This window comes from Punica granatum, chromosome 7, assembly GCF_007655135.1.
Source record: "Punica granatum isolate Tunisia-2019 chromosome 7, ASM765513v2, whole genome shotgun sequence".
NCBI lineage: Eukaryota > Viridiplantae > Streptophyta > Magnoliopsida > Myrtales > Lythraceae > Punica > Punica granatum.
Window position 1 is genome coordinate 28,395,751 of NC_045133.1, and position 11,698 is coordinate 28,407,448.

The 11,698-nt window shown below is 38.2% G+C and overlaps 2 protein-coding genes across 6 annotated transcripts; both read right to left on the minus strand.

Moving 5' to 3' along the window:
* Window positions 1-17: 17 nt before the first annotated feature.
* Window positions 18-1,789, minus strand: LOC116215220 (60S ribosomal protein L18a-like protein). Its single transcript, XM_031550855.1, has 4 exons — window positions 1,328-1,789; window positions 738-813; window positions 461-575; window positions 18-338 (listed from the first exon to the last, which is right to left on the minus strand). Exons 1-4 carry the CDS (start codon window positions 1,584-1,586, stop codon window positions 270-272), a joined length of 519 nt encoding a protein of 172 aa, XP_031406715.1. The 5' UTR covers window positions 1,587-1,789; the 3' UTR covers window positions 18-269.
* A 337-nt stretch (window positions 1,790-2,126) lies between these two features.
* On the minus strand, window positions 2,127-5,591 carry LOC116215217 (persulfide dioxygenase ETHE1 homolog, mitochondrial). Of its 5 annotated transcripts, XM_031550846.1 has the most exons (10): window positions 5,419-5,587; window positions 4,922-5,221; window positions 4,403-4,531; window positions 4,171-4,278; window positions 3,643-3,783; window positions 3,249-3,290; window positions 3,090-3,149; window positions 2,965-3,018; window positions 2,673-2,697; window positions 2,127-2,589 (listed from the first exon to the last, which is right to left on the minus strand). In XM_031550846.1, the coding sequence occupies exons 2-10, from the start codon at window positions 5,213-5,215 to the stop codon at window positions 2,495-2,497; spliced, it is 948 nt and encodes a 315-aa protein (XP_031406706.1). In that variant the 5' UTR covers window positions 5,216-5,221; window positions 5,419-5,587; the 3' UTR covers window positions 2,127-2,494. The 5 variants fall into 5 exon arrangements, with proteins under 5 accessions (XP_031406706.1, XP_031406707.1, XP_031406709.1 ...); XM_031550847.1 differs by having other exon boundaries at window positions 3,643-3,777; window positions 4,922-5,586; XM_031550849.1 differs by lacking the exon at window positions 3,090-3,149 and having other exon boundaries at window positions 4,922-5,589.
* Window positions 5,592-11,698: the final 6,107 nt, after the last annotated feature.

The following is an 11,698-nucleotide window of genomic DNA, read 5'->3' on the forward strand; positions in this document are numbered from 1 at the left end:
AGCCGCACGATTCGACAGAAACAAACATCTATACATCAATTTATTTATTTATTTTTTAGATAAATATCTTTACAGCAATTTTAAGTACAGTAGCTAGATAGATTTTCTTGTTCGCAGCAATCAGAGAAAAGAAAGTACATGTTTGAAGATATGAGGAGCCTGCACTTGTTTTCACACTCATTTGAACATATTCAGGAGTAACTACTAGGGCATGTGCATGCTTTTGGCTCTACAGTCGGACCAAAAGGAAGTCGCCCTTCATTGCAAAGTTACCAATCATACCAATCATCATCCCCTTTCGTCACTCCAAGAAGAATGGCAACGGTGGCAAGGATGGCCTAAAAGCATGACAGAGCAGGCATTTTCAGTTTTGGGACCAATTTATGCAAAAGGGCAGGTCCATTTGTTCCTTTCAGGGGAAAATAATAATGGGCAAAGAAAAATGAACAGATTCACTCACAGCAACTGTACAAGCAATATATCCGGGTTTCTCGCGGTAATCTATTCTGCCACAAAGTAGAATCAATAACCCAATGTACCAGGGGATGGCGCCCAGAAAGAAGCCAACGATAAACCTTCAACAAGTCGACACATCAAAGAAGTCAGAAAACACAAGCCACAAAAACTGTTGTGAATGTGAGAGATATCTATTCAATTTAGATATAAACGGAAAAGTGATTATAATAACTTCTAAATGCGTTATAAGAATATCTAAAGGAAAGAAGTAGAGAACTCACAGGAACCAGCCAACACCAATTCCACAGCAAGGGAGGCGCGGTTCTCTAACGGGCCTTCCTTCAGCAATAGCATAACCTGGGAAAGCAATGATAGAGAACAAAAGTTACTAATACAAGTTCAATTACTCACAATGCCCACGATTCCTCATTCCACCAATCTGCGGAAAAGTTTTAACTAGTTCTCCTCCTTGGCAGAACCTATTGTCATATTCATTCACGAACCTATTGGTTTCTTTCTTTCTTTCTTTCTTTCTTTCTCAGACAGTAGAGCTGGAAATGTGTAAGGATTTGAGGAGCTGAGCAATCATTTTTATCAAAGTGAAACAAAGATTTAGCTTAAGAGTCTCAAAGTATTTAGATGGATATAAGTGCTCAAAGATCTTTGATTGACCAAACTATCTATCAGATCAGCAGTGGACAAGCAAATAAAGAATGGAGCTTTGCAATTATTAGTACAGCCATCTTGCCGAACGTCTTCAAAGCACAAATTCTCCAAACCCTAGCCACCTCAAACTAATAAAAGAATAATAAATTAAGATCGTCGAGAAAATCAGTAAATGGGTACAAAGCAAAGCAAAGACTGCACGAACCTGGAACAGTCTGATAGCCGTCAGGGAAGTAACCGGGGGTAAGAGGAGGAGGAGGGGCGGAGGGATTGACGCCCGGTGGAGGAATAGGCTGGGGGAATCCAATAACAGGCGGGGGCGGGGGCGGGGGCGGGGGCGGATGAGGGGGAGGGTAGTTGGCGACGCCCTGAAAGGTACCGTATTGGGGTTGGGGGGGATACTGCCACTGGGTGTTGCTGGAGACCCCTCTGCTCGTCTCTTCTTCTTCTTCTTTTTTGCTCATCTTTTTTTAAAATTTTGTTTTCTGACGATCTGCTCCCAGCAGACTGGATCCAAAGGTTGGATCTTTCAGGGGGAGAGAGAGAGAGATTGGCGAGGCGGAGGTGATGAAGAAGAAGAAGAAGAAGAAGAAGAAGAAGAAGACGGTGAAAGTCAATCGACCAGACCGCGTCTTCTTTGGTCCTCTGTTATTTATTTTCTTAGGGGCGAAGGCAGGAAATGAAGCTGCGTGAAGGTGTGTAGCCGTGCAACTGCAGTCGAGCAGAGAGAGCACAACATTTCATTTTCGTTATTTTCATTTTTTGTTTGGGAAATTTCGGGCACTGGGCAGTTTCCCCAGCCTTATCTTAAATTCCCCATTCTTTTACCTCCTCCTCCTCCTCCTCCTCCTCCGTTGTAGTACTACTCTCATATCTCCACTGAACAATTCTGGCAACTGTAAGCAAGCACGGATCCCTTTCCCGACCAAATACATCTCGAGGGGAATCGTATGATTGATAGTTGTTTCTTGATATGTCTCCACTAACATGAATAACACCACACAGGCAAAATACCATTGCCCCCACCATTATTTATAATGTCCCGATCCAATCAATCCTTGCTGCAGCCTGCGGAGCAGACTCGAAACAGCAACTTCCTCAAACTTCAGCAAAAATACTGATGAACATGCAAAGTACCAGCACTTATACGAAGTTCAACAGCACATCTATCTTCATTGCACAGCAGTCGATACTGTTTGGGATTGAGAGTCCCTACTCTCAGCGCTCACTCGTATGGTCGTATGGTACCATATCATTACACACTTTTGTATCATGTTTGTCGTCTCATCATTGTCTCTATCCCGCAAATTTCCCTTTTATTTCCTATTTATGTGACATTGCAATACAACACAACACTATCGATGGGCAAAAATTATGAGGAGGCTTTTGAAGGCAGATCTTGGAGCCCACAAACCATATTTGCAGGCACAGCTATGTCCATCATCTTCGGGTATGAGAGGTTAAGATCTGCATCAGAGAGTAAAACCAACCAATTATAAGTTGCCGTAATCAAGCTTCAAGGAGCAAAACAAAGATGTATAAGGACATACTCTCCATGATGTGCTTGAACGTCTCCTGCAGCAAGACCATCTCAAAGTAAACACGATTGGCAGAAGGAACAAATGACAAAGTTCTTTTTAAATGAAAAAGAACCGAGATTGTATGTATAAAATATGTCACTGTGAGATAATTACACATGCTGAAACAATAGATTTCATAGGACTGGATAAGTGGTTTCCCTTTGATAACATTTCTTGAAAAGTAAAACCTTTGCCTTTGGATGCAAATTGAACTGGAGTTTTGATTTAACAGAGTAATTGGTGGCATAACCAACGAAATTACCTCGTCCTTTGTCAGGCGAGGATTGTATTGAATTTCCTCCCCCACAGTAGTCACCTGAATTTTCACCAAAATCAGGATAAGTAGGCAAAGCAAGATATCAGGAGGAATCCAAAAGTATTTCTCACAGTGAAACCCTTGTAATCATGAGCAGGATAGAGCAGCGTGGGCTTTGGCAGAGTGAATATCTGGATCAATTCGGAAATACTTTCCCACATTTAGTACAAGAACGAGATTATCCCTAACTCATTGAAATTGACAACATAAATACAACCATAAATCCTTGCCTGTGAATGCACTGACTTGTAGAGTTGTTGTGGGCTCCCGCTCTGCAAGAATTTTTATATTAAAGTTCATTGCATCTGGAGCAGGAAAATCACAGAGCAGCCTTTGGGAAGAGAACTAGAGACAAGGAGCTTCTAGGAAGCACGTCCTTGTAAAATCACTCGTTTTCATTACAAATATCGTAAGACTCGTTTCAGCAAGTGAAGAGAAGATGGATTACTACAGGAGCTTCTATGAAGCAATGCTTTCATCAGGAACTAAAAGGTGAAACATCTTCATTTTAACTACAGCACACTATTTGCAACTTATACAACAAGAAAGATGAGGAATTTCAGGGACAGGCAAAGGTAACATTATGGGTGGAGCAACAATAGTAGTGGAACTTAGAATCTGTACCTGGAAATCTGTTCTCCCACATCCGCGTATTAGTAGAGCGTCACCTGTGAATGCCATCCTTGGTTGAGGTTGAGAAGGACCATCTCCAGTTACATACGTCACACAGCCGGACGTATGACCAGGAGTAGCACGAACCTGCAGCTTTTGTGGGTCATATCATCGAAGATCCGGAGTGAAGAAATGAATGGTGGATTCATATATAGACCACATATAGTATTCTCTAGTCTAGTAACCATTCCTTGAGAAAGCTAACAAGACAACCAAAAATCTTTGCACCAATTGATTTTGCATGAGTATTGCAAGGCATGCTCAGAAATGCGTGTACAGAACAGAATAATTAATCGAGCAATACGTCTTTTGAGGTTGTTTCTCAAGAAAGGAAGGGGGATAAAAAACAAAAAGAATGAAAAACTCAAGCAAAGTATCTCTGAGATAGCTGCAAAATCAAGAAAGAATGTAATCAAAATAATAATGCTGCTGCTGCTGCTACTGCACTAAATGACCTCTATAAACAATTAACATATATACCTCAAGAAAGAGAGAAGCGATGGAGATTTTATCACCGGGTTCAATCAGAATGTCAGCTCTAGCTCCGCTGGCTTTGGAGACGACGGATTTCACCTCTGGCATCTTTGTCTGGGATATAGTGCACGTGCTAATAAAGATTCATTTTCAAATGTATAATCAAGCAGGACCAATTGCTAATATTAGTGTTGTGACGCGTACGAGGTGCAGAGGATGTGGAATTAAATGAACAGACCTTAATGAGGCCAGTTCCAGTTACGTGATCGGCATGTACGTGAGTGTTCATAGCATAAACGAGTTTCAACCCCAGATCCCTGATCAAACTGAGATCCCTTTCCACTGTCTTGTCCACCGGGTCAATCAACTGCAAAGAAAAGACGAACATCTCAACGTCCACCCACGGTCCCACTAAGATGATTGCAAAAATAGACAAGATCCGACAAACTTGTCCTCGCAAAACTTATCAAGACAAACTGCATAAATAAATTTTGGAAACCAACTATAACATCAATAGACAAGCAACCTCTGTTGCCCGCCAAGTACGCCGTCGAGATTCAAGTTTCAACTGAGTATTACTGTAGTAACAGCCATAACCAGGCCCCATTGTCCACCCCCAATCGCAAACTGCTAATTACCGAGACACTGACAGATTTTTTGAATTCATGAATGATCCAGCTAAAGAATAAGCTATGATGTCTTCATCAGGTTACAGAAACCGGAAAGATAAATAGGTGGAGGAGAGGAGAGGACTGACGAGAGCGGGCTTATCGGGGTGAGAAACATCGGCGAGGAGATAAGTGTAGGTGGAGGAATCCTTCTCAAAGAGCTGGCGGAATAGCAGCTTTGGCGACGCAGTGGTGGAAGTAGCAGCCATTATTGTCCTCTTCCCGATCATGAACCCTGCAAATATTGTTGTTCTGATCTGAGGGGGCACCGCCAGCGCCAGTGCCAGCCGGGGGTTCGGCAAATGGATCTGATGAGGGAGGGAAGAGAAGAGGGTCGGAGCTTCCAAGGAGGATCTGCTGAATAGTCCAACAGCTCGGAGCATTGGGGGCTGCGGAGATTACACGAACCAACATTTACATTTGTTTATGGGAATCGACGACGGAAGCTTCAAGGGGCTTGATTTGTCGGGTCGAGGGGGGAAATTCTTCAGTCTAGTGTCTTAACATCATCCAGCCGTCACTCATTTTCACCGTTAAATCTTACAAGAGTTAAAAAAGAAAAAGATCGGACGCTTCACACGACAACCTGTTGTTCTTCCTCCGCACACGTGATCGATGCCCGCCCGCCTCCCTCTTCTTCGACCAGGCTTACAGCTCAGGCGAGCTTCACACGACGACACCACGAAAGCTTCAGTTTTGCCTCCTCCTTTGCGGTGAGATTCCGAAAAAGTATTATTGGTCCTCAGTTTTGCACCGAAAGCCTCAGTTTTATTATTATTTTTTTATATATTTTTTTCCTCCTTAGGATGGGATGCTCGATTTGTCGGGGAACTCTTTGGAAGGTAATAGCGTGTTTAGTTTTAAATTTAAGTATAGTTACATTTTGATTTTAATTGGATTATAATGTTGAATTATGAGAAAAAAATATAAAAAAGTAATAAATAGTTGAAAAAAATAATGATTGTAAATCGTAATTGATTGTTGAAAGAATTTAATATTAAAAATTAAATTGAATAGTTAAAAAATTGAAGGAACAAAAAAATAATAATAATAATTGTGTTGTTGATTTTTATTGTATAGTAAGTAGAGTTAAAAGTTAAAATTAAAATTTTAAAAATGTGATTGTAAAATCAAACGGAGAGATTCCGTAAAAGTATTAACGGCATGAAGAATCTGAAGCCCTCAATTTGAAGGGGAATCGAATGTCCAGATCTATTCCTGGTGAGATTGGGAGCTGTTTGCTCTTCCGGTCAATCGATTTGAGCGAGGACTCTTTCTCGGGTTGCCCCCCTGGATCGCTGCTGCAGCTTTACACTATGTCGTAATCTTGATTTACACAAGAATTCTCTTTCAAGGGAGATTCCGGAGTCTATCGGTCAAATTGAAGCTTTGGATCTCTCGGCTAATGCATTTTCCGGGAAGCTTTCGAGTTCACTCGAAAATTTGGTGTCTTTACAAGTGCTGAATGTTTATGGGAATAGTCTTATTGGTCCTCTGCCTGAATACCTTGGCAGTCGCAACAACCTTCAAGTGGCAGTTTTGCCTCCTTCCTTGCTCTATTTCGGTATCAAGCTCTCCTCGCCCCGTCTGTCAAAGCTTCGACAGCAACAACACGAGCTACGCTTCTCTTCTCTCGAAAGTGAATGAATTTCTTGCGTATCGTATTGTGGGATGTGGTGATGGAGGTGCTAGTCACTGCAAGAAGGAAAGTGAATGCTATCACTTTCGAAAATGTCCACGGCCATGGAATTTCTTGCGTATCATATAGCTGAGTAGTTTTCCATTCTCGGGTGGGGTTCTCATGTCCTTGGATTTCGAGTTCATTTTTGTCACGACCTGAAATTTTAATAAATTTTTTTTCTATATTTTCTCGATATCTCTTATCCCATAACTATTCATATAAAACATGCTTTCCTTAACTCTCAAAAACATATAACTAATCCAATAAGCTCTCACATAAATATTTATATAAATATAATTCCAGCAGAGCTACATCACTAAACCAACTAGACAAAAATTTCAAATCGTAACATTTTCAATTACATTCTATACAAAAAGAATACCTATCAAATAACTACGGTCCCTACCTAGTTCTCCGAGCTGATCCCCGATATCAAAAATGATTCTCCCGCGTAGCTAGAAGCTTATCTAGAAAAATATATGCAGGATTTGAGCTGCATCTCAGTGAACACAAAATTCAAAAATGAAATGAACTATTTTTAACTAAAAATATATTTTTAAATAAACAAAAATAATACTAGCATATCCAAGTCCGTCATTTAATTCACCAACACGACATATTATACAATATATACAATAATTACTAAATTCATTCGTAAACAATCAATTATCTATATAACCATATAATAATATTAGAATTAATTATCAACTCACCGCCACCTAACACTCACATACTGACTAAGTCAAACTTCAGCAAACAATACGACTTTCACAAAACAACTTTAAACAATCTCAAAATCATCACATTTACAACAATCTCAACAATCATTACATTTTCAACAATTATACCAGACAAACAATATACAATACAATCAATCAATATAGCCATAGGATTACATTTCATTGCAACAGAGTTATGACGGTACCGTGACCCCGCACATCTCATTCATAATCATCATCAACTCCTAATATCCATGTCTCATAAGCGAGGGTCGCCTATTAACCTCTGGCTGTAAGAGTTTACCTCAATTTATATTCTGTCAGGTCGAGCAGCCGATACCTTTTTCTATTCCGTTGGGTCCAGCAACCGATCTTGCCCATATTTATATTTCGCCGGGTCCAGCGGCCGATCGAGCCCCTATTTATATTCTGCCAGGTCCAACGGCTGATCGAGCCCCTATTTATATTCCTTTGAGTCCAGCGGTCGATCTGACCCTTATTTATATTTCGCCGGGTCCAGCGGCCGATCGGGCCTCTATTTATATTTCGGCAGGTCTAGTAGCCGATCTGACCCATATTTATATTCCGCCGGGTCCAGTGATCGATCTGGCCCATATTTATATTCCGCTGGGTCTAGCGGCTGATCTAGCCCATTTTATAATCCGTCGAGTCCAGCGGTCCCATGGCTATAGTCAAACAACAATCACAAGCACAATCAACTGCAACATACCATCTGATAGCATATACCCATACTAATTTTTTATTCCCAAATTCTCACAATATTTCCTTTAATAATAACATCTAGACAATTCATGTCTCATATAATGACATCAGAATCCATCACTTATCCTATATCCGCATAAATCAATTTATACGCTCCACACAATTATTACCAGCTAAAACTCTTGCAATGATCACAATAATCACATAACCTCAAACAGATAACAACACAAACATAAAATGTCCCTCAAATCCTCTTATTATAATCAATCCTATTAATCACACCATCATTACCATCCACTTAATGTAATATATATGTATATATACATATATATATATATATATATCTATCTATCTATATATTATATCATTTCACAATGAAATAAAGTACTCACCGAAAACCCTCCCAGAGATAGTAAATTCAGTCAACCCTTCAGAGTGCAAAGATTCAGTCTCCACGATCCCTATTAATAAAAATATAGCACCGTCACAGGAACTTCCGATACCTCCCACAATCTTACTTAGAGCCTATTATTTCCAATAAGTCCGAATTTATATATATATACATATATATATATCATATTCATTATGTTCATTTCTCATCTATGTCAAAAACTACTTAAAACAATCTCCATAATTATCATTTACACAAACCTGATTGCTCATGTTAATTTCAAGGTAAAATGAGAGATTCATAAAAGACCAAATACATACGAGCACCAAAACCGTATAAAAGCAAAAGAAGACAACCATATATCACAAATAAATAATTAAGAAAATTTCATCTTTAATTTCCATCAACATTAAAAACCAATCAATATCGATTTGTCTTATTCCTCAAATAAGCCTTTAACTAGCTCTTGTTTCGTTTCAAAGTGTGATTTTAAAATCACATTTTAACTTAATTCTACCTACAACAAAACAAAATAATTCATACAAAGTTAAAGGGTGGGCCCCATACATAACCATTTATACCACTCTTTTTCAAAATCAAAATATGATTTTAAAATCCTACATTGAAACCAAACGCAACATTAAACTCACAAATTACTCAAGCAATCAAACAAGTAAATCCTTATAAACTTAACACATTTCTCAATGTCCAACTTAACATGTATATCCCATCACAATTAAACAAAATCCTAATTCACAAAAATTTGTAAGACAAGACCATCTTAAACCTCTAGTAACCTTAAAAGAAAAGGAAAACACACTTTTCACATTAAAAGAAACTATGCAAATAGCTTGTGGACCCAAAATTTGCTCGATACATAATGAGCTCCCAGTCAATATAAATTCTGAAAGAATGAATCAAACATACAAGAAATCTAATCCAAATTCCTTCCTCAAGACAAATTAAACAAAGCCAAACCTATAGATACATTTATCTTTCATCCAAATCAACACATCAAGATAGGATAATTAAACATAAAATCAACACACGAACTAAATCCTCCATTAATCGCTATAAGCTTGAGCAACTTCATCTTAATACAACCATATTCAATCTGAACGAATAGGAAAATCCTAGACTTCACTGAACTCAGCAATTATTCTTAGATAACCGAAAGATTTTTCACCAAGACAATTGATGGATAACAGAAACAATCTCACCAAAAACGGATCAACAAAGAGTTGTCGGATGGGCAGCCAAATCAACATGTGTTGATGAGCTAAATGTATCAAGACGAAGTTTATACCACTCGGAATCACCCTCTGAAGTTTCATAGAAAACAGGAAACAACTTACCTCCCGATCGACTCCCGAAGCACCCGTTCATTTATCCGTTTCTGCATAATTTCACCTCTGCAGTCGGCACCACTGTTTCAACTCTATTTACCACTTCTGAGCTCGATTCTATTCACCCCCTTCATCAAGTCTTGTTCTTTTCTGTCCCCCTCATCCGGGAGCTCCATCATGAGCTCTCGAACTCTCTGTCTCTGTCTCTGTCTCTCTTTTGCTCTGTTTCTCTTCGGTTTACCACAGCTCCAAAGTTGAGCAGAGAATGAGAAAAAATAAATAAAGAAAGAACAAATTAGATGAAATGGAAGGCGGTGGCAAATGGGGGTAAATTGTAGGCCACGTGGAGCCCATGCCTTCACTCTTTTTTTTTTTTTAAATTCCTCCAGCAACGTGTATGACATACATATAAATCTATATAAGCATGTAAGTACATGTATATGTGTTCTATTCGAAATTAAAATGTTGGGTCTCACAATTTTGTTGGCTGAAAGTTCGTGGTTGTTGAATGATCCATTTTTGTATGACATTACAAATGAAAGCAGATTTTATACTTACGGTCAACTGCAAGATGATGCAGGAACAACAGTTTGAGATCAGTTAGAATTTTTATTTAGTTGACTGGAAATTCTACTGCAGTCGACTATGATCCAATGGGACGAAGCCTCCTACGCATGCCTTTGGCCTTCTTATAAAGGAAAAAAAAGTGTGACAAGAATGAATTACAGTAAAATGCAAATTGTCTCTTTGAAGTTGAAGATTCCCTTTGAAGCTCCTCTTCAAGCCGTCCCAAAGGACATCATCATCATATATCACGTCGTGTTTTCATTTCTCATGACTTTTGATTGTGAACGCTTGTTGTGTGTTTTAACCCGGTTGTTTGTTGTTTCTCGTTCTCCGTATTAATATGAATGAACTAATTTTCTTTTCAATGTTTCCAACATATATTGGTTTGATATGATCAACTAATGTACAAAATTGTGTGGCTCGACTATACAAACACTCAGCATCGAAATGTACAGTAGTGGACACTATTGAACAAGTCAAGAGTTATAGGCCAATTATGTTGGGTCATTTCAAACCCAAGTTGTTACTTGTTAGCCTGAATATATTAATACTTACGTGAATGTTTTTGTTTATCATGCACCTGTTCACTAAAACAATACTAAGACCGTTAGTTCACCAATGTAAACATCATATGATTATAGTTTAATACCATCTCAAATAGCTGTCTAATACTATAATAAAAAGAGAGGCACTCCTCCTGTGAATTATCAAGGATAACCTCAAATAATATTTCAAGAAATCAATTATATATATGTAAAGATGTGAATATGCAATTGTAATGATAAATTTAGAAGTTCACCGAAACGATAAATTTATAATATATATATAAAGAAAAGTTCCTATGAACAACACCGCTTACATATAACTGCCCAATTTTATTTCAATAAAAAAAATGCTCAAGTATTTTTTTTTCTGTGAACTAGTGGCTGAAGCCAAAATTTCAAATTAAAGAATACAAAGACAGAGAGTAAAGGCTTCCAAGATATCTCATGACAAATGGCGATTAAGTCCATTAGGAGGAGAACTAAGAATAAGGACACCAAAAGGAAAAAACAAGAGAATCATTCATCCAAAAAAAAGAAAAAAAAGAAAAAAAAAAGAACGTCGGGCAAGATTTTCCTTCTAAATAGATATGCTCAAGTAGTTTTATATTTCGACATATTCAGATTCACTAGGTTGTGCTCCCAATTTGGCGCAGATAACCACCGAATTAATTAATGAATTTGTTCTACGTAGTTCAAGCGAGGGCGTAAATTTTCTTATTAGTTATACTGAAAGTCACAAATGTATGTTTATGCATATATATATATATATATATATATTATAATATAATATAAAACGAATTGTGGTGGGCCTGATTAGATGGTCTTAGACCGCTTGGATTGTTGAATGAAATTTTCTTGGATTTTTTAGTTTTTCTTTTAAAAATAAAGTTTTAA

Coding starts and splice junctions, on each gene's coding strand:
- LOC116215220 (XM_031550855.1), bottom strand. CDS start 1,586: ATGAGCAAAAAAGAAGAAGAAGAAGAGACGAGCAGAGGGGTCTCCAGC. Junction 576..737: donor ATTGGTGTTGGCTGGTTCCT/GTGAGTTCTCTA, acceptor GACTTGTTGAAG/GTTTATCGTTGGCTTCTTTC. Junction 339..460: donor ATATTGCTTGTACAGTTGCT/GTGAGTGAATCT, acceptor TCATGCTTTTAG/GCCATCCTTGCCACCGTTGC.
- LOC116215217 (XM_031550846.1), bottom strand. CDS start 5,215: ATGCTCCGAGCTGTTGGACTATTCAGCAGATCCTCCTTGGAAGCTCCG. Junction 4,532..4,921: donor ACCCCGATAAGCCCGCTCTC/GTCAGTCCTCTC, acceptor TTTTCTTTGCAG/TTGATTGACCCGGTGGACAA. Junction 3,784..4,170: donor TCGCTTCTCTCTTTCTTGAG/GTATATATGTTA, acceptor GACCCACAAAAG/CTGCAGGTTCGTGCTACTCC.